This window comes from Salmo trutta, chromosome 25 (assembly GCF_901001165.1).
Source record: "Salmo trutta chromosome 25, fSalTru1.1, whole genome shotgun sequence".
NCBI classification, from domain to species: Eukaryota; Metazoa; Chordata; class Actinopteri; order Salmoniformes; family Salmonidae; genus Salmo; species Salmo trutta.
This window is the reverse complement of record NC_042981.1, coordinates 8,426,245-8,451,049: the sequence shown is the minus strand read 5'-3', so window position 1 is coordinate 8,451,049 and position 24,805 is coordinate 8,426,245. Positions and strand designations below refer to the sequence as shown.

Sequence of the window (24,805 nt, the reverse complement as noted above, 5' to 3'; positions counted from 1 at the left end):
CTCCTAAAAGGAAGCGATTCCCAGTCCTTCCAATACAAAGCCATCACCTACAGAGAGATGAACCTGGAGAAGAGTCCCCTAAGCAAGCTGGTCCTGGGGCTCTGTTCACAAACACAAACAGACCCCACAGAACCCCAGGACAGCAACAAGATTAGACCCAACCAAACCATGAGGAAACAAAAAGATAATTACTTGACACATCTGAAAGAATTAACAAAAAAACAGAGCAAACTAGAATGCTATTTGGCCCTAAACAAAGAAAAAACACTGACTGACCCAAAATGAAGGAAAGCTTTGACTATGTACAGACTCAGTGAGCATATCCTTACTATTGAGAAAAGCCGCCGTAGGCAGACCTGTCTGTCAAGAGAAGATGGGCTATGTGCCCACTGCCCACAAAATAAGGTTGAAACTGAGCTGCACTTCCTAACCTCCTGCCAAATGTATGACCATATTTGAGACACATATTTCCCTCAGATTACACAGACCCACAAAGAATTCAAAAACAAACACAATCTTGATAAACTCCCCTATCTATTGGGTGGAATACCACAGTGTGCCATCACAGCAGCAAGATGTGTGACCTGTTGCCACAAGAAAAGGGAAACCAGTGGAGCGCCAACACCATAGTAAATACAACCTTTATTTAACGGTATTTATTTTCCTTGTTGTACTTTAACTATTTGCACATTATATGACATTGGAAATGTCATTATTCCTTTGGAGTGTAATGTTTACTGTTAATTTTTTATTTGTTTATTTCACTTTTGTTTATTATCACTTGCTTTGGCATATTTCCCATGCCAATAAAGCCCTTGAATTGAAATTGAACATATATATATATGGCAGAGAGAGAGAGAGAGAGAGAGAGAGAGAGAGAGAGAGAGAGAGAGAGAGAGAAAGAGAGAGAGAGAGAGAGAAAGAGAGAGAGAGAGAGAGAGAGAGAGAGAGAGAGAGAGAGAGAGAGAGAACAAACAAACTGCCTAAGCCTTGAGTCCCAATCCCATATATTACAAACATATTTAAACAGCCCAGTATGATTTATGTTTGGCTCCGTTAAAGGGAAAGCCGCTCTAATTGTCTTTGTAGGCTGGCTGAGTTGTGTGTTCCACCATGTCAACTTAATACATGAGAGAGCGAGAGATTTAAATACCCTTAGGGAAGCTCTCTAACAGACAACCCAACTATACAGTACATACTAGTACTCCACATAAAGGCAGAACGCTAGAAAGGAAGAACGGTAGAAAGGCAGAACGCTAGAAAGGCAGGACGGTAGAAAGGTAGGAAGACAGAAAGGCAGGAAGACAGAAAGGCAGGAAGGCAGAAAGGCAGCACTATGGATTCTGACAGTTGATGAGTATATCTGAGGGCCAAAAGCTACAAAGAATAAAACAATATAATCTCTCAGGGATTCTACTGACGACAGTATAGAAATTCACAGCTTCATTATTCATAGGGCGAGAAAAAACAGAGAGAATGTGTGAGTATGTGTGAGCCTGTGCGTGTGTGTGTGTAGATTTGTAACTAGGCATCCGTGTGTGTGTGTGTGTGTGTGTGTGTGTGTGTGTGGGTGTGTGTGTGTGCGTTTTTGTTTAACTATCCTTGTGGGTACCGGAAGTCCTCACAAGGACAGTAAAACAAGGAAAACTCTGACAAGTTGGACATTTTGCCCATCCCCAGTAGGAAAAATGCTGTTGTTTTAGGGTTAGAATAAAGGATAGGGTTAGGGGTTACATTTAGGGTTAGAGGTTACATTTAGGGTTAGGGGTTACATTTAGGGTTAAAGGTTACATTTAGGGTTAGGGGTTACATTTAGGGTTAGAGGTTACATTTAGGGTTGAGAGTTAGGGTTAGAGGTTACATTTAGGGTTGAGAGTTAGGGTTAGGGGTTACATTTAGGGTTGAGGGTTAGGGTTAGAGGTTACATTTAGGGTTGAGAGTTAGGGTTAAGGGTTACATTTAGGGTTGAGAGTTAGGGTTAGAGGTTACATTTAGGGTTGAGAGTTAGGGTTAGAGGTTACATTTAGGGTTGAGAGTTAGGGTTAGAGGTTACATTTAAGGTTGAGAGTTAGGGTTAGAGGTTACATTTAAGGTTGAGAGTTAGGGTTAGAGGTTACATTTAGGGTTGAGAGTTAGGGTTAGGGGTTACATTTGGGGTTGAGAGTTAGGGTTAGAGGTTACATTTAGGGTTGAGAGTTAGGGTTAGAGGTTACATTTAGGGTTGAGAGTTAGGGTTAGAGGTTACATTTAGGGTTGAGAGTTAGGGCTTGGTATAGTTTTAGTGTTAGGGGTTTGGGGTTATGGTTAAGTTAAGGGTTAAGGTTAGACGTAGGGTTAGGGGTTATGGTTAAGTTAAGGGTTAAGTTAAGGGTTAAGGTTAGATGTAGGGTTAGAGGTTATGGTTAAGTTAAGGGTTAAGGTTAGATGTAGGGTTAGGGGTTATGGAAAATTAGATTTTGGATGGGAGTCAATTATACAAGGATAGCAATACACATAATGTGGCTCCCGAGTAGTGCAGCGGTCTAAGGCACTGCATCTCAGTGCAAGAGGTGTCACTACAGTCCCTGGTTCGAATGCAGGCTGTATCACATCTGTCTGTGATTGGGAGTCCCATAGGGCGGCACACAATTGGCTCAGCATCGTCCGGGTTTGGCCAGGGTAGGCCGTCATTGTACATAAGAATTTGTTCTTAACCGATTTGCCTAGTTAGATAAAGGTTAAATAAAATTTAAAAAATACAGAACTGTGTTGTGTGTGTGTGTGTGTGTGTGTCTGAGTGGTAGCACTCATCTGTTAACGCTGATCCTATCTCATCATGCTAGATCTGCATCATTTTCCCCCCATGTCTTGGCAATGACTTCAAACACACACATGAACATTTTGCTATGTTGCACATACATATACAGAGTATTCTGGAAGTATTCAGGCCCCTTGAGAGAGGAGGACAGAGAGAGAGAGGAGGACAGAGAGAGAGAGAGAGAGAGAGGAGGACAGAGAGAGAGAGAGAGAGAGAGAGGAGGACAGAGAAAGAGGAGGACAGAGAGAAATGAGGACAGAGAGAAATGAGGACAGAGAGAAAGGAGGACAGAGAAAGAGGAGGACAATGAGAAAGGAGGACAGTGAGAAAGGAGGACAGAGAGAGAGAGAGGATGACAGAGAGAGAGGAGGACAGAGAGAAAGGAGGAGGACAGAAACAGAGACAGAGAAAAGAGAGGTAAAAATTAGATCTAGAACGAGAGATAGAACAACAGATAAAGAAAGGGACATATAAAAATAACAAGGAACAAAGCAAGAGAATATTGTAACTTACGATGTGGAGCATGAGATAGTCTCCAAGACCCGGAGCGCTGTCTATCCGGACCAGGATGCCGTCCTTTAGGGAGGTACTAAACCCTACGGTCAGCCTGTCTGTACGCGTGCTGGGCCTCTCGTTGGCTGGCCACTTGAACGTGATGAGGCCTCCTCCTTTCCCAAAGATATAGGTGGTCCCAGCTGAGGAGAAGGAGAGAGAGAGAGAAGATGAGCTGAAAGACTTACACCAGGTGGGGATGATTCCAAGCAAAGTAAAAGTAGGATAATGTTCAGCCCACCAATCAATTTTATTGGAATATGGTGTTGTTTATTGTTGTTTTGTTATGTGTTTTTCTGTTGTTATTCTGTTGTTGTTCTGTTGTTATTCTGGTGTTGTTCTGTTGTAGTTCTGTTGTAGTTATGTCATTATTCTGTTGTTGTTCTGTTGTTGTTGTTCTGTTGTTGTTCTGTGTGTTTGTCTTGTCTGTGTTGTTCTGTGTTTGTGTAAAGAAACAAAAATTACGATTCCAATAATGTTTGTTGAAGAGATATTATTTGCAAGCAAACACACTAGCACTGACTTCAAATGTCCTCCTCAAGATACAGCACAACACTGTAAACACTAGCACTGACTTCAAATGTCCTCCTCAAGATACAGCACAACACTGTAAACACTAGCACAGCCTTCAAATGTCCTCCTCAAGATACAGCACAACAGTGTAAACACCAGCACTGCCTTCAAATGTCCTCCTCAAGATACAGCACAACACTGTAAACACTAGCACTGCCTTCAAATGTCCTCAAGATACAGCACAGCACTGTAAACACTAGCACTGCCTTCAAATGTCCTCCTCAAGATACAGCACAACACTGTAAACACTAGCACTGCCTTCAAATGTCCTCCTCAAGATACAGCACAACACTGTAAACACTAGCACTGCCTTCAAATGTCCTCCTCAAGATACAGCACAACACTGTAAACACTAGCACTGCCTTCAAATGTCCTCCTCAAGATACAGCACAACACTGTAAACGCTAGCACTGCCTTCAAATGTCCTCCTCAAGATACAGCACAACACTGTAAACACTAGCACTGCCTTCAAATGTCCTCCTCAAGATACAGCACAACACTGTAAACACTAGCACTGCCTTCAAATGTCCTCCTCAGGTGTCGGGGGCCAAGTAGGCCAAAGACTTTGAAAACAAATCTGTTTTTATTTTCTACAGTAAGTCGTCTAGAGAAGCCTCACCTGTCCCAAGTTTCACAAGAGGTTTTTGAACAACTGCTGTTTTCACCTGGGTCACAAAAGTCGTAATTCAGCAGCTGGTTTGCTTTAGCCCAGCCTCCATGGGAAAAACTGTGACCTATACAAGTTAAATATAACTCCCTCCAAAGGGGATTAGCAATACAGATTTTGACAAATTAATTCTCCAGTTCACATGTATTATAGCTGAGAAGATCGCAGGATCTACGGCTACGGTCTTTTGAAAAATCAAAGCCGTACTCCTCCGAAAAACACACAGACAGACTCCGTTTCTGTCATTTTAGAGAAGTTAAATAGTCATTGTGAGAGAGACATCTTATTGGCATGACTTGTGTTTGAATGAACATATGTGCAGTATAGCTTGCTTATGGTGAAATATGCACTTTGTGTGTGTTTTTTTATTTTACCTTCATTTAACTAGGCAAGTCAGTTAAGAACACATTCTTATTTTCAATGACAGCCTAGGAACAGTGGGTTAACTGCCTTGTTCAGGGGCAGAACAACAGATTTCTACTTTGTCAGCTCAGAGATTTGAACTTGCAACCTTTCGGTTACTAGTCCAACACTCTAACCACTAGGCTACCCTGCCGCTACCCTGTGTGTGCGTGTGTGCGTGTTTGTGTGTGCGTGTGTGTGTGCATGTGCGTGTTTTTGTGTGTTTGTGTGTGTGCGTGTGTGCGTGTGCGAGTGCATGCATGTGCGCGTGCGTGGGTGTGTGCAGAAATGGGCAAAAAAACAAAGATCAATTTATAAAAATAACCTAGTAAATACTTATATTTTGAAATGTATTTAATTAAAAATACATGTATAATGTATTTTCAAATACAGAAATACATTTGCAAAGCAGCCCAACCCAAAACAGCAACAACATTATCGGTTACAGAGACGGTCTACTTTCTATGGCTGTGATAGCTTAGTTGAATGCACTAACTGTAAGTCACTCTGGAAATGTAACGCCCTGGCCATAGAGAGGGGTTTTTTGTTCTTTATTTTGGTTAGGCCAGGGTGTTACATTGCGTGGGCGTTCTATGTTTTGTTTCTGTTCAGTGTTTCACCTGACAGGACTGTTGGCTGTCAGTTTCTTATTTTGTATTTGTATGGTGTTCCATTTTATAATTAAATATGATGAACACTAACTACGCTGCAGCACCAGGAGAGCAGCATGATGGACTCATGGACGTGGGAACAAATACTGGACGGAGAGGGACCATGGACTCAGGCTGGGGAGTATCGCCTCCCACAGTTGGAGATCGAAGCAGCGAGAGCGGAGGGGCAATGGTATAAGGAGAGAGAGCGCAACAGGCACGAGAGGCAGCTCCAAGATTTTTTTGGGGGGCCACACGGGACAGTCGGCGGTGCCGAGGTCAGAACCAGAGCCAGTCGGGTTGACGTTGGAGGTGAGCGAAGGGTGCAAAGCAGAGACAGTGAAGGAGTTGATGGGGAGATTCACTGGAGGCCTGGTCCGAGGAGGAGGCACAGGCTTGACCAGGATGGGAAGACATGCAGGAGGCCTGGTTCTGGGCGTAGGCACAGGACGTGCAGGGCTGGGAAGACATGCAGGAGACCTGTTTCTGGGCGTAGGCACAGGTCGTGCAGGGTTGGGAAGACATGCAGGAGGCCTGTTTCTGGGCGCAGCCAGGGTCATCCGCCAGCCGGGCGCAGCAAGGGACACCCGCCAGCCGGGCGCAGCCATCGCCGCCCGCCAGCCGGGCGCAGCCAGGATCGTCTGCCAGCCGGGCGCAACAAGGGTCGCCCGCCAGCCGAGCGAAGTCAGGGTTGCCCACCAGACCTTCGGCGCGGCCAGGTGCGCCACCTAAGAGGGCGACGCCAAGGGTGGGGCAGAGGCCACGTCCCGCACCTGAGCCGCCGCCGTAAGAAGGCCCACCCGGACCCTCCCCTTCAGTGTCAGGTTTTGCGGCCGGAGTCCGCACCTGGGGGGGGGGGGGGGGGGGGGGGTACTGTAACGCCCTGGCCATAGAGAGGGGTTTTTTGTTCTTTATTTTGGTTAGGCCAGGGTGTTACATTGGGTGGGCGTTCTATGTTTTGTTTCTGTTCAGTGTTTCACCTGACAGGACTGTTGGCTGTCAGTTTCTTATTTTGTATTTGTATGGTGTTCCATTTTATAATTAAATATGATGAACACTAACTACGCTGGGTTTTGGTCCACTCTCTCTCATGGCAGTCGTTACAGGAAAGTACTTTAGAATTAAAGTATTTGTTACAAAATACAGTCCCGAGTAACACACATTACTAAATACTCCATAGTATTTAAGTACATACACAACACAAATATTGCAAATACATGTAACAGATATACTACCAATCACTGCATACATGCATGTGTGTGTGGTGTGGTGTGTGTGTGCGTGCGTGTCTGTGTGTGTGTGTGTGTTACTGTGTGGTGTGTGTCTGTGTGGTGAAAGGCTATAACCAAGCTAGCTCTTCCTCTATCTCTTCCTCTCTAGTTGTGTTACTGTGTGGTGAAAGGCTTTAACCAAGCTAGCTCTTCCTCTATCTCTTCCTCTCTAGTTGTGTTACTGTGTGGTGAAAGGCTATAACCAAGCTAGCTCTTCCTCTATCTCTTCCTCTCTAGTTGTGTTACTGTGTGGTGAAAGGCTATAACCAAGCTAGCTCTTCCTCTATCTCTTCCTCTCTAGTTGTGTGTTTTTGGGGAACTTGTGACCCTCAGTGGGACCAACACCCAGACAACCTGTCTCTCTCTCTCTCCACTCACCCTCTGGTAAACATTTATATCACATTTACATTCATGACCCAGCACTTGCACTTCAGATAGAACTGTAGGGTATAAACTATGCAGGGTACAGATATAACTGTAGGGTATAAACTATGCAGGGTACAGATAGGACTGCAGGGTATGAACTATGCAGGGTACAGATACTGTAGGACTGCAGGGTATAAACTATGCAGGGTACAGATACTGTAGGACTGCAGGGTATAAACTATGCAGGGTACAGATAGGACTGCAGGGTATAAACTATGCAGGGTACAGATAGGACTGCAGGGTATAAACTATGCAGGGTACAGATAGGACTGCAGGGTATGAACATTGCAGGGTGCAGATAGGACTGCAGGGTATAAACTATGCAGGGTACAGATACTGTTGGACTGCAGGGTACAGATAGGACTGCAGGGTATGAACTATGCAGGGTACAGATACTGTAGGACTGCAGGGTATAAACTATGCAGGGTACAGATAGGACTGCAGGGTATGAACTATGAGGGGTACAGATACTGTAGGACTGCAGGGCATGAACTATGCAGGGTACAGATACTGTAGGACTGCAGGGTACAGATACTGTAGGACTGAAGGGTATGAACTATGCAGGGTACAGATAGGACTGCAGGGTACAAACTATGCAGGGTACAGATAGGACTGCAGGGTATAAACTATACAGGGTACAGACAGGACTGCATGGTGTAAATTATGCAGGGTACAGATAGGACTGCAGGGTATAAACTATGCAGGGTACAGATATGATTTACAAAGTAGCAATGCATCAGAATGCACAGCAAATGCATAACCCTGGATTGGAGTTTCAAGCAGATCACTGATAACTTCTCACAGTCCATCATAATCCCAAATGCTCCTTCAATACACTGTCGATGGTCTTATTATATTTACTGACGGTTAAAGAAGCAACATCAGGCATACCTCAGTTCTTCTCTTCCCATTGGGAGATTTGGTTGCCCTGTGATACTGAATAATGTATGCAGTCATTACTCAGTGAATTAATGAATGAAGATCCCTTTGGCTTGGGGAGCGCCCTTGCAGCCTTGTTCAGAGGCACTTCAGAGGGATAACAGAAAACAATTGACATTTCCGGCTGCAAAAGAAGAAAGAGAAACCGTTTGATGGAAACAAGATGTTAAACTTTGAGACATGGCGGTAACCACATATCCTCCGTATATGATGGCATGAGTAGTTTGATAAAACAATGTGGTGGAATTTTTTTCTCTCAAGCACAACAAGGTGACTGCTTCATTTCAGATCAAGATCAGCGTGTGTAAGGTACAGTTTTAATAGAACAGAGACAGACAAACAGACAGATAGACAGAGAGAGAAAGAGAAATAGAGACAAATCTATCGTTCTGCCCCTGAACAAGGCAGTTATCCCACTATTCCTAGGTCGTCATTGAAAATAAGAATTTGTTCTTAACTGACTTGCCTAGTTAAATAAAGGTAAAATAAATGTAATTTTTATTGTTTATTTCACTTTTGTATATTATCTACCTCACTTGCTTTGGCAATGTTAACACGTGTTTCCCATGCCAATATAGCCCCTTGAACAGATTGATCGGTGACAGGTCAAGAAATAATAAATAGGCTGTTGCCTCTATCCCATTAAGACAAACAACACAGCCCTAAGACAAAACAGCACTGCCCTAAGACAAAACAGCACTGCCCTAAGACAAAACAGCACTGCCCTAAGACAAAACAACACTGCCCTAAGACAAAACAGCACGGCCCTAAGACAACACAGCACCGCCCTAAGACAACACAACCCCGCCCTAAGACAAAACAACACCGCCCTAAGACAAACCAGCACTGCCCTAAGACAAAACAGCATGTCCCTAAGACAACACAACACCGCCCTAAGACAACACAACACAGCCCTAAGACAACACAGCACCGCCCTAAAACAACACAACACTGCCCTAAGACAAAACAACACCGCCCTAAGATAACACAGCACCGCCCTAAGACAAAACAACACCGCCCTAAGACAACACAGCACCGCCCTAAGACAACACAGCACCGCCCTAAGACAACACAACACGGGCCTAAGACAAAACAACACTGCCCTAAGACAAACCAGCACCGCCCTAAGACAAACCAGCACTGCCCTAAGACAAAACAACACTGCCCTAAGACAATTCAGCATGGCCCTAAGACAACACAACACTGCCCTAAGACAAAACAACACCATCCTAAGAGAAACCAGCACTGCCCTAAGACAATTCAGCATGGCCCTAAGACAAAACAACACCGCCCTAAGACATCACAACACGGCCCTAAGACAATTCAGCACGTCCCTAAGACAAACAACACCGCCCTAAGACAAAACAACACTGCCCTAAGACAAAACAACATCGCCCTAAGACAAAACAACACTGCCCTAAGACAAGCCAACACCGCCCTAAGACAAACAACACCGCCCTAAGACAAAACAACACTGCCCCTAAGACAAAACAACACTGCCCTAAGGTAAAACAACACTTTCCTATGACAAAACAACACTGCCTTAAGGGAAAACAACACTGCCCTAAGACAATTCAGCACGGCCCTAAGACAACTCAGCACTGTCCTAAGACAACACAACACTGCCCTAAGACAACACAACACGGCATTAAGACAGCTCAGCACGGCCCTAAGACAACGCAGCACGGCCTTAAGACAACACAGCACGGCCCTAAGACAACACAGCACGGCCCTAAGACAACACAGCACAGCCCTAAGACAACACAGCATGGCCTTAAGACAACACAGCATGGCCCTAAGACAACACAGCATGGCCCTAAGACAACACAGCACAGCCCTAAGCCAACACAGCACAGCCCTAAGCCAACACAGCACGGCCCTAAGACAACACAGCATGGCCTTAAGACAACACAGCACGGCCCTAAGACAACATAGCACTGCCCTAAGACAACACAGCACGGCCCTAAGATAAAACAGCACGGCCCTAAGACAACACAGCATGACCTTAAGACAACACAGCACTGCCCTAAGACAAAACAACACGGCCCTAAGACAAAACAGCACACCTTTAAGACAGCACAGCATGGCCCTATGACAACACAGTACGGCCTTAAGCACAACACAGCACAGCCCTAAGACAACACAGCACTGCCTTAAGACAACACTTAAAGCCCTATTCAGACGGGATAAGTTTTACTGGGTCAGCTCAGGTAATGTAATTATGTGCACCGGCACAAATCACCACATTTGTAATTTTAGTCCCGTCTGAATCTGCCATGTCAGTCGTTTTTACTAGCAAGGTTATCATCCCAGCCCTAAAAACCTACTGTTTTTCCGCAAACTCCAAGGTCCTCTGATAATACGTATCCCGTGAGAATCGTCATCACTGTGTTTTGAGGGACATTACAGAGTTTAACAGTACTGCACCCAGATTGGTTAGGAACATTGGAACAAATTGATGCTTAAAACAAAGTGCTATGCAGGTACCCTACAGATTAATGATTTGTTTTGTCAAATATCCTAGTGCCATACTTCTCTTTTAAAAGATGAAGTGGACGATTTTGAGCCAATGAATTGATAATTTGCCAAATCCGTCTGGTAATTAAATGTCTGCAGGTTACAGTTCATTCTTCTTATTGATATGCATTATTATTTTACATTTCTCCCAACTGAAGGCCATTAGCCCAATATTAGGCAATCCCTAGATATTTGAAATATCTTCACTTCCTAGAAGAGCCTTAAGGCTTCTGTCATAACAGTCAATTGTGAATAAGGAAAAAAAATATTACTGAGGCAGTTTGGTAAAACTAATCCCGTCCGAATCATCCACTGGAAAAACGGACATGCTGGGGTAAAAATTACATAACTGATGTTCTATAGTAACAATAGTTCCATGTGAATAGGGCCTAAGACAACAGAGCAAGGCCATTTCACATCCTGCTAGCCTGCAGAAGTGCATGATGGGATTGGCCTGAGCCCAGTCCCTGACGGTGATGGTTTTGCCAGCACTGGTGTGTGTGTGTGTGTGTGTGTGTGTGTGTGTGTGTGTGTGTGTGTGTGTGTGTGTGTGTGTGTGTGTGTGTGTGTGTGTGCGTGTGTGTAATAACTGGGGTGACACACTATACCCAATCTTCTCTCATCTAATAGGCTTGTTAGGAGGAAGACGGCTTTTAGGAGAATATTGTCCATGACAGATTTCTGAAAACCAACTGATGTCAGACAATAAGCTGAATCATCTGAATGTGTGACTGTACTCCAATAAACTGTCTAAGAATGGGTTTGGAGATGTCTTCTACTGGAATTATATGATACAGTTCACTGACTGAGTGAGTAATGTCCGTAATACCCTTCATCATGCTAAGATAAGAGAGTTAGCTAGATAACTCCAGTCTGAGTTATGCAAACGGGATAAAGTGCATTATCAATAATTAAGTATAGAGTGACTGTGTGACTCCTGACATCAGAATCATAGAGGGGGATTACCGAGAAATTGAAAGAAGTCTCATACGACGGCAGGAAATATTTTGAAGATCCACTTTAAGTTAAAAGAGAAAACAAATGAGACTACGTCAGCATGAGTTAATGGATTCATTAACTTTTTTTCCAATTAGTGTAAACACACTTTAGCTGAATGACAGCAAGGTGATTTAGCATTTAATCACTGACCTAGACACGATACTGAAGCTTTTAAGACAATTAAAAAGCAGAAAAGTGCCTTCCTTTGTGTATACTGATGAGCCTGAGGTTTTTTCTCCATAATGCGTTCCAGGTACATGCATAAATGATTAATGTGACGGAAAGTTTCAAGAAGGAGAAGATGGCCTGAAACACTAACAGCTTCATAAAATACATTTTCTTTTCAGAGCAAAGACGCGTGCACCTGTAATTAAGTAATGCGGCTTTAAGTCTACTAGTAGGGATTGTCATAGAAACCTGACAGGCATTCAGATGGGAGACAGCTCTCTCAAATTTGAATTAGAATTACTATAAACTGATGCATAGACTGGTTAATGGCATTCTAAGAATTGTTTTGCTTCTTTTTGAAAGGACAATAGGCAAGCTGACTACGCCAGCCAGGTCAGTAATCCATCCATGCCTGAGAACGTTGGGAGAATAAGTGGAGAGCGTCCACTAGGGGTAACAGTGACACTAAGGGTAACTGTTACATTCAAGTAGGCTTCAGTTTTGCTCGGGTGTCGTGGAAGGGGATGGCGGATGGGCGTAAGCATCTACCTCTGATTCCAAAGGTTGGAAGTTTGAATCCATTGATAGAAAGTTATTTTTGATATATTGGTTTTAAGCCTATCCCAAAAATTAACCCTTACCTTAACCATTCAGAGTTAATGTCTAACCTTAATCATTCAGAGTTAATGCCTGAACTTAACCTTAAACACTTCGAAATTTGACTTTTGGAACATTTTTGAGAAACATGTATGAACATCTAATTCTGACGTGAGACTATAAGAGCTGGTAGCAGCACCCATTATGGCCCAATACAACATCTAATAAAAACCTGGCATTCGATTCCAATAAAACCACCATAGTTTACTTCTTAGTTGAAGTCCCTAATTGTTTACCTACATCTCAACATCACTTTCATCCAATGGTAAATAGTGTGTCTAGATCTAACAACATGTTCTTGGAAAATAAGGACCATTGAAGAGAATGATTGACGTTGTTCTGCTTAAGAGTGTACCATGAAATGGTCATTCAAAATATACTATCATGCAACTAGAAAGCTGAATTGTTGAGTATCTACGGTAATTACGGAAAACAACAAAAAATGACTAAGAAAATCAGAAGTCAGAAATCAGAAATGGTAAAAATATAGTCATAAAAATATCAGTAGTCAGAACTGTGTCTATATGAAGGTCTAGGAAATACCTTCAGGCTACAGGAAGTGAGATCAAACCACTCAGCAGGGAAGGGCAGAGGCAAAGGGGGATGTATGTCTGGGGGAGTTATGCCATTTCCCAGACTCCTCCCATTTCCTCAGAACCTAAGAAACGTTTTCCTTTCCTGGAACTCAAACACCACAACACGGAGTGTGGTCGATCCACCCTCCTTATACTGGTTGAAATCATATTCCCTATTTCTCAAAAGTAAGGTGTCAATAATAACTCAAGCACAAACACACATACTGTACACATACACACGGACACACACACACACACACACTTGCGAGGGGTAGCACGTCTGTGCTGGTTTGCTTTGATTTATTCTAAACACTGCTCATGTCATATACAATATGACAACAGAACACACATACACACTGCCATCATATGTATACACACATACTGTAAATGTTCACTTTCCTCCACGGACACACACATACACACATGCGTGCTAGTGCGCACACACACACACACACACAACACACACCAAAAATACAGACTTTCCAAGACATAACAATCTGTACACGTGCACACACACAATCCCTGATCTCATACAGTCTCTAAAATGGAACGCTTTAAGCAGTTCAAGCACAACCCCCCCACCCCCCGTGGGATGATCTTGAGAGAGAAGCGAAGGTATTCTGAGAGTTGAGGGTTTTGACATCTATCAGCTGAGCAATTGGATTCCAGTTTTCCTTAGATAAGAGACAGATTGGAGCGGGAGTTTAAAGTGAAGACAGAAAGAGAGAGTGCCTGACGATAGAGCAACAAGCCTCCATCTTCCCCTAACCTTCACAAAGCCAGCCATTTTGAATTTACCAGCGGTTAGCACGATTACATTAATAAGACTGATGCATGGAAATTAGGCCACTTAATTGGATATAAACCCAGCAAAAATAACAGTGAAACAGAGCGGGATGCCAAATCAGAACGTTAGCTCCATGTCCCCCACAGTACAGTAATGTTACCTTCTGTTTCTCCCAGAACGTTAGCTCCATGTCCCCCACAGTACATTAATGTTACCTTCTGTTTCTCCCTGAACGTTAGCTCCTTGTCTCCCACAGTACGGTAATGTTACCTTCTGTTTCTCCCTGAACGTTAGCACCATGTCCCCCACAGTACAGTAATGTTACCTTCTCTTTCTCCCTGAACGTTAGCTCTCTGTCCCCCACAGTACGGTAATGTTACCTTCTGTTTCTCCCAGAACATTCGCTCTCTGTCTCCCACAGTACGGTAATGTTACCTTCTGTTTCTCCCAGAATATTAGCTCTCTGTCCCCCACAGTACGGTAATGTTACCTTCTGTTTCTCCCAGAACATTAGCTCTCTGTCCCCCAGTTTGATTGTATTAACCCACTGTTTCTCCCAGATTAATCAAGGCTATGTGGGCCAGCGCAGAGGTCAATTCTATTCCAATTCCTTGGAACTCAGCTTGGAAATGTCTCCATAGCAGCGTTATGGTCAATTCCATTTCATTTTCCATCAGTTGAATTTAACATGGAGTTTTCTATTGGACTGCATGTGATTCTGGAGTTGAAGTGAGGTTACTCTGGATGGGTTAATATCACTATGACTAAACAGCAGAGGAACCTTCCCGTCCAATAGGTGGGTTGATATCACTATGAATAAACAGCAGAGGAACCTTCCCGTCCAATAGGTGGGTTGATATCACTATGAATAAACAGCAGAGGAACCTTCCCGTCCAATAGGTGGGTTGATATCACTATGAATAAACAGCAGAGGAACCTTCCCGTCCAATAGGTGGGTTGATATCACTATGAATAAACAGCAGAGGAACCTTCCCGTCCAATAGGTGGGTTGATATCACTATGAATAAACAGCAGAGGAACCTTCCAGTCCAATAGGTGGGTTGATATCACTATGAATAAACAGCAGAGGAACCTTCCCGTCCAATAGGTGGGTTGATATCACTATGAATAAACAGCAGAGGAACCTTCCCGTCCAATAGGTGGGTTGATATCACTATGAATAAACAGCAGAGGAATCATTATTCAGGCCCTGATGTTTACATATGGCAGTTGTATACTGCTTGTTGTGTACAGCCATGTCTCTTCCCTGGAGTTATTCTTCTCCTCATTCTTCCCTTCTTTCCTGTTGTCATTATGTGACTACAGAGGGAGTAAGGCTCAGAGTGACAGGGAATGAAGATACCACTCTGCGAGCGAGAGAGGGGAGGGAAGAGGAGGAGGGATGAGGGAGGCACATTGGAGAGGAGGGTACAGCCGAGCAATATCAAAAGTGTCACTGTGTGGTGAGGCATCAGAGCCGGTGAAAATGGGATAAACTGTGGAGGTAGATGGGAGAGATGGGGATTGATAGAGCCTGCTTTGCAGACGCCACCTCTAGACCTCCAAAGAACATCATTTTCAAAGAAACTGTGCCCACAGTTCTCCCGAGGTGTGCTTCCCCACAGCGACTAAAGTACAGAGAGAAAATACGGTGGAGAAAAACTCATCCATAGGATGGAGGGAAGAAATGAGTCACCCAAAAATGAGGTCGGGGGAGAGAATTGTACAATGGGGGGGGGGACTTTCCTAGTGTATACCAGAACTTTCCAAGAGACACAACTTTCATGTTAAAAATATCACTGATTTGATGATTCATACATGTAAAAAGATTGTATTTTTTTATCAATCACATAAATCAAATAGAACTCTATAGTTATTTGATGCAAGTTGAGTGTGTGCGTGCTGTGGTGCTGACCCACAGAATACCCGATAGACTTGTTATTCTGAGACAACAGAAATCAGAGGAGGAAAGTGTCTAAACAACACACCAGAGCCAGACCAAGTAGCGTACGAGCCCAAAGGAGTCATCGATGCAAAACCCCTAGCTGTGGTTAATGTCTCACTGTTTCACATGACGTAGTCAGCTGGGGACTGTTTCACATGGTAGAGGTCAGCCGGGGACTGTTTCACATGACGTAGTCAGCTGGGGACTGATTCACATGGTATAGTCAGCTGTGGACTGTTTCACATGACGTAGCCAGTTGGGGACTGATTCACATGACGTAGTCAGCTGGGGACTGTTTCACATGACGTAGTCAGCTGGGGACTGTTTCACATGACGTAGTCAGCTGGGGACTGTTTCACATGACATAGTCAGCTGGGGACTGTTTCACATGACATAGTCAGCTGGGGACTGTTTCACATGGTAGAGGTCAGCTGGGGACTGTTTCACATGGTAGAGGTCAGCTGGGGACTGTTTCACATGACGTAGTCAGCTCGGGACTGTTTCACATGACGTAGTCAGCTGGGGACTGTTTCACATGACATAGTCAGCTGGGGACTGTTTCACATGGTAGAGGTCAGCTGGGGACTGTTTCACATGACGTAGTCAGCTGGGGACTGTTTCACATGACGTAGTCAGCTGGGGACTGTTTCACATGACATAGTCAGCTGGGGACTGTTTCACATGGTAGAGGTCAGCTGTGGACTTTCACATGACGTAGTCAGCTGGGGACTGTTTCACATGGTAGAGGTCAGCTGTGGACTGTTTCACATGACGTAGTCAGCTGGGGACTGATTCACATGGTAGAGGTCAGCTGGGGATTGTTTCACATGGTAGAGGTCAGCTGGGGACTGTTTCACATGACGTAGTCAGCTGGGGACTGTTTCACATGATGTAGTCAGCTGGGGACTGTTTCACATGGCGTAGTCAGCTGGGGACTGTTTCACATGGTAGAGGTCAGCTGGGGACTGTTTCACATGACGTAGTCAGCTGGGGACTGTTTCACATGACGTAGTCAGCTGGGGACTGTTTCACATGACATAGTCAGCTGGGGACTGTTTCACATGGTAGAGGTCAGCTGTGGACTTTCACATGACGTAGTCAGCTGGGGACTGTTTCACATGGTAGAGGTCAGCTGTGGACTGTTTCACATGACGTAGTCAGCTGGGGACTGATTCACATGGTAGAGGTCAGCTGGGGATTGTTTCACATGGTAGAGGTCAGCTGGGGACTGTTTCACATGACGTAGTCAGCTGGGGACTGTTTCACATGATGTAGTCAGCTGGGGACTGTTTCACATGGCGTAGTCAGCTGGGGACTGTTTCACATGATGTAGTCAGCTGGGGACTGATTCACATGGCGTAGTCAGCTGGGGACTGTTTCACATGACGTAGTCAGCTGGGGACGGTTTCACATGGTAGAGGTCAGCTGGGGACTGTTTCATATGACGTAGTCAGCTGGGGACTGTTTCACATGATGTAGTCAGCTGGGGACTGTTTCACATGACGTAGTCAGCTGGGGACTGTTTCACATGGTAGAGGTCAGCTGGGGACTGTTTCACATGACGTAGTCAGCTGGGGACTGTTTCACATGATGTAGTCAGCTGGGGACTGTTTCACATGGTAGAGGTCAGCTGGGGACTGTTTCACATGGTAGAGGTCAGCTGGGGACTGTTTTACATGGTGTAGTCAGCTGGGGACTGTTTCACATGACGTAGTCAGCTGGGGACTGTTTCACATGGTAGAGGTCAGCTGGGGACTGTTTCACATGACGTAGTCAGCTGGGGACTGTTTCACATGATGTAGTCAGCTGGGGACTGTTTCACATGGTAGAGGTCAGCTGGGGACTGTTTCACATGGTAGAGGTCAGCTGGGGACTGTTTCACATGGTGTAGTCAGCTGGGGACTGTTTCACATGACGTAGTCAGCTGGGGACTGTTTCACATGGTGTAGTCAGCTGGGGACTGTTTCACATGGTAGAGGTCAGCTGGGGACTGTTTCACATGACGTAGTCAGCTGGGGACTGTTTCACATGGTAGAGGTCAGCTGGGGACTGTTTCACATGACGTAGCCAGCTGGGGACTGTTTCACATGACGTAGTCAGCTGGGGACTGTTTCACATGGTAGAGGTCAGCTGGGGACTATTTCACATGGCATAGTCAGCTGGGGACTGTTTCACATGGTAGAGGTCAGCTGGGGACTGTTTCACATGACGTAGTCAGCTGGGGACTGTTTCACATGGTAGAGGTCAGCTGGGGACTGTTTCACATGACGTAGTAAGCTGGGGACTGTTTCACATGGTATAGTCAGCTGGGGACTCTTTCCATTGTTTACACATTGTAGAGTCTAACAGCTTGCCGGGCCATCTGTAGGAAATGGCTGTGAGGACTGGGGAGAGCTGAGGGAGGTTGCAGGGCCATCTGTAGGAAATGGCTGTGAGGACTGGGGAGAGCTGAGGGAGGTTGCCGGGCCATCTGTAGGAAATGGCTGTGCGGACTGGGGAGAGCTGAGGGAGGTTGCCGGGCCATCTGCAGGAAATGGCTGTGAGGACTGGGGAGAGCTGAGGGAGGTTGCAGGGCCATCTGTAGGAAATGGCTGTGAGGACTGGGGAGAGCTGAGGGAGGTTGCCGGGCCATCTGTAGGAAATGGCTGTGCGGACTGGGGAGAGCTGAGGGAGGTTGCAGGGCCATCTGTAGGAAATGGCTGTGCGGACTGGGGAGAGCTGAGGGAGGTTGCCGGGCCATCTGTAGGAAATGGCTGTGAGGACTGGGGAGAGCTGAGGGAGGTTGCAGGGCCATCTGTAGGAAATGGCTGTGCGGACTGGGGAGAGCTGAGGGAGGTTTCCCTTGACAGCCGGTTGACAGCCGGACCATCTGTAGGAAATGGTTGTGAGGGGAAAGCTGAGGGAGGTTGCCTTGATAGTCAGGCCACAGAACAATGTGTCATTTCAGTGTTACATCTATTGTGGGCAGTTTGTTTGGTTCTTTGTTATCCATAATTGTAAGTCACAGGTACTTTTTTATATAAAGGGATCATTGAAAAGAGTGATAGCTTGCATGCCACTTCATGAAAATGTCTTAACAAATAAACTAAATCTTATGCAATCAGAAAACGTGTATACAAAGTCATTTGAGTATACAGGATATTGCCAAAACCCACTAAATGATATGTCTGCACAAAAATGACATTCACCAAGTGTAGTGTGCATCAGTAATCCCACAAAATTAAAATTACACCTTCAGACTACAGGTAATGAGAACTAACAGGATTCTCCTTCTGACTACAGGTCATGAGATCTAACAGGATTCTCCTTCTGACTACAGGTAATGAGATCTAACAGGATTCCCCTTCTGACTACAGGTCATGAGATCTAACAGGAATCCCCTTCTGACTACAGGTCATGAGATCTAACAGGATTCTCCTTCTGACTACAGGTAATGAGATCTAACAGGATTCTCCTTCTGACTACACGTAATGAGATCTAACAGGATTCACCTTCAGACCACAGGTCATGAGATCTAACAGTCCCAGAGGGTAGGACGCCATCAGGGGCCAAAGGAATTACTGATAGATACATTGCCTTGCAAAAGTATTAATCTCCCTCAGTTTTCCTATTTTGTTGCATTACAACCTGTAATTTACATGGATTTTTATTTGGATGTCATGTAATGGACATACACAATATAGTCAAAATTGGTGAAGTGAAATGAAAAAAATGAAGAAAAAAAACAGAAAAGTGGTGCATGCATATGTATTCACCCCCTTTGCTACGAAGCCTCTAAATAAGATCTGGTGCAACCAATTACCTTCAGAAGTCACATAATTAGTTAAATAAAATCCACCTGTGTGCAATCTTAGTGTCACATGATCTGTCACATGATATCAGTATATATACACCTGTTCTGAAAGGCCCCAATGTCTGCAACAACACTAAGCAAGGGGCACCACCAAGCAAGCTGCACCATGAAGACCAAGAAGCTCTCCAAACAGGTCAGGGGCAAAGTTGTGGAGAAGTACAGATCAGGGTTTGGATATAAAAAAATATCAGAAACTTTGAACATCCCATGGAGAACCATTAAATCTATTATTAAAAAATTTTAAGAATATGGCACCACAACAAACCTGCCAAGAGAGGGCCGCCCACTAAAACCCATAGACCAGGCAAGGAGGGCATTAATCAGAGAGGCAACAAAGAGACCAAAGATAACCCTGAAGGTGCTGCAAAGCTCCACAGCGGAGATTGGAGTATCTGTCCATAGAACCACTTTAAGCCGTACACTCCACAGAGCTGGGCTTTATGGAAGAGTGGCCAGAAAAAGCCATTGCTTATAGAAAAAAATAAGCAAGCACGTTTGGTGTTTGCCAAAAAGCATGTGGGAGACTCCCCAAACACATGGAAGAACGTACTCTGGCCAGATGAGACTACAATTGAGCTTTTTGGCCATCAAGGAAAATACTATGTCTGGTGCAAACCCAACATCTCTCATCACCCTGATGGCAGCATCATGGTGGCATCATGCTGTGGGGATGTTTTTCATCGGCAGGGACTGGGAAACTGGTCAGAATTGAAGGAATGATGGATGGCGCTAAATACAGGGAAATTCATGAGTGAAACCTGTTTCAGTCTTCCAGAGATTTGAGACTGGGACGGAGGTTCACCTTCCAGCAGGATAATGACCCTAAGCATACTACTAAAGCAATACTCGAGTGCTTTAAGGGGAAACATTTAATTGTCTTGGAATGGCCTAGTCAAAGCCCAGACCTCAATCCAATTGAGAATCTGTGGTATGACTTTAAGATTGCTGTATACCAGTGGAACCCATCCAACTTGAAAGAGCTGGAGCAGTTTTTCCTTGAAGAATGGACAAAAATCCCAGTTACTAGATGTGCCAAGCTTATAGAGACATACCCCAAGAGACTTGCAGCTGTAATTGCTGCAAAAGGTGGCTCTACAAAGTATTGATTTTGGGGATGAAAAGTTATGCACGCTCAAGTTTTCTGTTTTTATTCTTGTTTGATTCACACAAAAAAATATTTTGCATCTTCAAAGTGGTAGTCATGTTGTGTAAATCAAATGATTCAAACCACCCAAAAATCTATTTTAATTCCAGGTTGTAAGGCAACAAAATAGGAAAAATGCCAAGGGGGGTGAATACTTTCAAAAGCCACTGTAGCTTCTATGACCGAAGAGTCTGGGAGCTGGGGGAGACTGGTGTGATAGCTGGGCCACAGTCAGAGCACAATGTGCCAACTCAGTGGATTCTGACTTTGCAGGCAGGCAGCAAGGCTACCCTGGGACAACAGAACTGCTGCTGCCATGGCTTCCCTAAGTCTGCGTGGCTAATCAACAATAGGTGGTATGAAATGGACCGTGGGTAATCAACAATAGGTGCTTTGAAATGGACTGTGGCCTGCCTCGCCGTCTGCTTAGAGGCAGCTGGAAATGGTTTGCTCAGTGTGTGAGCCACTGTGTCAGCAATTCCACTCCAAGGAAAGCAGAAGTTGATTCTCTGATAGCTAAGGTAGCCTACTATTACTGTAAAGACAGTATGGTAGACTGCTGTTACTGTAAAGACAGTATGGTAGACTGATGTTACTGTAAAGACGGTATGGTAGACTACTGTTACCATAAAGACAGTATGGTACCCTACTGTTACTGTAAAAATGGTATGGTAGCTTAGTGTTACTGTAAATACGCTATGGCAGACTACTGTTACTGTAAAAATTGTATGGTAGCCTACTGTTACTCTAAAGAGGGTATGGTAGCCTACTGTTACTGTAAAGACGGCATGGTAGCCTACTGTTACTGTAAAGATGGTATGGTAGCCTCCTGTTACTGTAAAGATGGTATGGTAGACTACTGTTACTGTAAAGACGGCATGGTAGCCTACTCTTACTGTAAAGATGGATTGGTAGCCTACTGTTACTGTAAAGACGGCATGGTAGCCTACTGTTCCTGAAAATATGCTAGGGTAGCCTATTGTTACTGTAAAGATGGTATGGTAGGCTACTGTTACTGTAAAGAAGGCCAGATGCCAGATGAGGTGTAGTGGATCTTTGAATACCATACACCACAGTCGGCTGGTAAGGGGAGGAAAGCTCATAATAATGACTGGAATTAAGTTAATGGAATGGTATCAAAGGCAAGATAACCATGTATTTTATCTGTCAATACCATTTCATTAATTCCACTCCAGCCATTACTATGAGCCTGTCCTCCCCAATTAAGTTGCCCCCAGCGACCTGTGTCGTACAGCTAAGGTAAAGTTGACCCCTGGTCAGAAACGGTAGGTAAACTCTAAAGACTACTGGATGCTTACAGGAGGTTGCCTGAGAGTGGTAATTAAGGAGTATCTCTCCAGTCAGTTGCTATTGAACGTCAGATGTTGGACAGAGAAATGGGATGCATGGATATTTTCTACACAATGGTACCTACACCCCTACCAACAGCCTTTTTTAATGTAAAGCACGTTGATTGGTTGGAAAGTACCAGCTAGGGGATCAGAGGGACATGATTGGACCATGGGATAATGGGATAATTAACGGATGACCGTGAGGTTCAATCCCATCACCACGGAAACATGAGTGAAGGGGAAGATCAGAGTTCTGAGTATTCTGAGGTGACGCAAGATTCCTTTCCTTTCAGAAGGAGCCTTCAAACGAAAACTATTTTTTTTCCCGATGAAGAGGGGGGGTGGGGACGGGGGAAGAGTGTGTGAGGGGAGATATGAAGGGTGGTCTGCTGAACTAACCCACGCCTAAACTGGGAACTGACAGAAGAAAGGCTTTGCTCTTTGTAGAATGGACAGCACGAGAACAGAGAGAGACAGGTGTAAGTGGAGAAAGTCAGAGAGAGAGGTATAGACGTAGACCCTCTTACCCACTCCAATGAATACTTTGAGACTCAGTTCTTATAAAACAAATATAGTTTTATTGTTCTTTGCCGGGGGCAAACTACCTGCCTTCTATGACACCTACAGCACTCAATGTCACAGGAAGGCCAAAAAAGATCATCAAAGACAACAACCACCTGAGCCATGACCTGTTCACCCCGCTACCATCCAGAAGGCAAGGTCAGTACAGGTGCATCAAAGCTGGGACCGAGAGACTGAAAAACAGCTTCTGTCTCTAGGCCATCAGACTGTTAAACAGTCATCACTAACACAGAGAGGCTGCTGCCTACATACAGACTAGAAATCATTGGCCACTTTAATAAATGGATCACTAGTCACCTTAATAATGCCACTTTAATAATGTTTACATATCTTGCATTACTCATCTCATACGTATATACTGTATTTGATACCATCTATTGCATCTTGCCTATGCCGCTCTGTCATTGCTCATCCATATATATTTATATTTATATACTCTTATTCCATCCCTTTACTTAGATGTGTGTGTATTAGGTAGTTGTTGTGGGATTGTTAGATTGCTTGTCAGATATTACTGCACTGTCGGAACTAGAAGCACAAGCGTTTCGCTACACTTGCAATAACATCTGCTAACCATGTGTATGTGACCAATACCATTTGATTTGATTTGATTTAGTAGAGTGATTAGTTACATTTTGTGTTGCTGTTCCTGCCCATGAGTGTTCTGTATTTTGTCATGTGTTCATCATGTTTTGTGTGCACCCCAGGAAGAATAGCTGCTGCTTCTTCAACAGCTAATGGGGATCCCAGTAAAAAAAAATATCAGAACACTGTATCACTATCCAACAAAGTCCAAGAGCAATCCATCCGTGTACAGAGAAAACACGCTCGCTAATCAAACCTGCTTGACGATATCTAGTATATTTCTGGTCATTCTGTGACAGGTAAGCTCTCAACACTAATCCCCACAATCATCGCTGGACAAATACAACCCTTTCCCCTTCCCCTTCGATTTAAAGCAGCCAAATCTCTTACAACTTTCAACCCACAGTTTTAGGGCTCCATTTATTCCCTTTCGGAAAGAATTCAGAACACCTGGCGGGGGATTACGTCATTAGCATTACCGCGGCGCCGCTAGCCCCAGCCACCACATCGCAGTGTGACACTGATTGTTCACCCTCGGTAATGGGCCATTACTTCTACTTTTGTGTTCGTGTTCCCACCGTTGATTTGATAAGGTTATATCAAGACAAATAGCACAATTTACAGGGAGCCATTTCACACAAAAAGGTTGAGAAATGTTCTTAAGCTGTTTTTCTCTCTCTCTCTCTCTCTCTCTAAAGCATGCACAATTTTAAGCTTTCCGTAATCAGATAAAAAAAAACTGATTTAACATTTAGCTGCTCTTAGAAATGGGATTCATTTTATCTGATGGTATCAGAGGGGACCAATAATAGCTGACATCACACTGTGATTATATACCAAGGCTTTCCAATTATTTTCAATAGGAACAATGTGTGTTTAAATTTCCTCCCTCTAAAAGTATTGTTGTTCTTAACTACATCCTAGAGACTTTCTCAGAGACAAAAATGGTCCATAGAGGGGGTTTCTGTGTAAGATGTTGGCCTTTCTATAATCTGAAGTATCAATAATGTGCGACTTAATGATCATGTTCTCCTGGTCTTCGTGGCCTCGCTCTATAACGTCACATACATCCTCATTAGAATGCTTTTCAGGTTGTATTGGGGTTCCTCAATCTCTGGCTCACATTCACAGCCACCTTCCTGGTCGTCGTCATGACAGCATCCGACTTACGAAGATATTGGTGACAAAGGGAGAGGAAGTGATAGAACCTGAAGCACAAAACTCTGTAGGTTTTTCATCACCGTCCAAACCTCTGTAGACCACAGGAGGTAGGTGGTACCTTAATTGGGTCACACTGCTTTGCTTTATCTTGGCCAGCTCGCAGATGTAAAATGAGAACTTGAAAAAAGAAGGTGAAAAAAAGA

The 24,805-nt window shown here is 44.4% G+C and overlaps 1 protein-coding gene across 1 annotated transcript in view; it reads right to left on the bottom strand.

Moving 5' to 3' along the window:
- The window catches only part of LOC115161950 (neurexin-3a-like), a 739,824-nt gene that overhangs the window by 182,407 nt on the left and 532,612 nt on the right, over window positions 1–24,805 (bottom strand). The window contains exon 19 of the mRNA XM_029712804.1: window positions 3,311–3,492. Within this exon, the coding sequence (XP_029568664.1) occupies window positions 3,311–3,492 (182 nt within the window). The remainder of the gene's footprint in view (window positions 1–3,310; window positions 3,493–24,805) is intronic.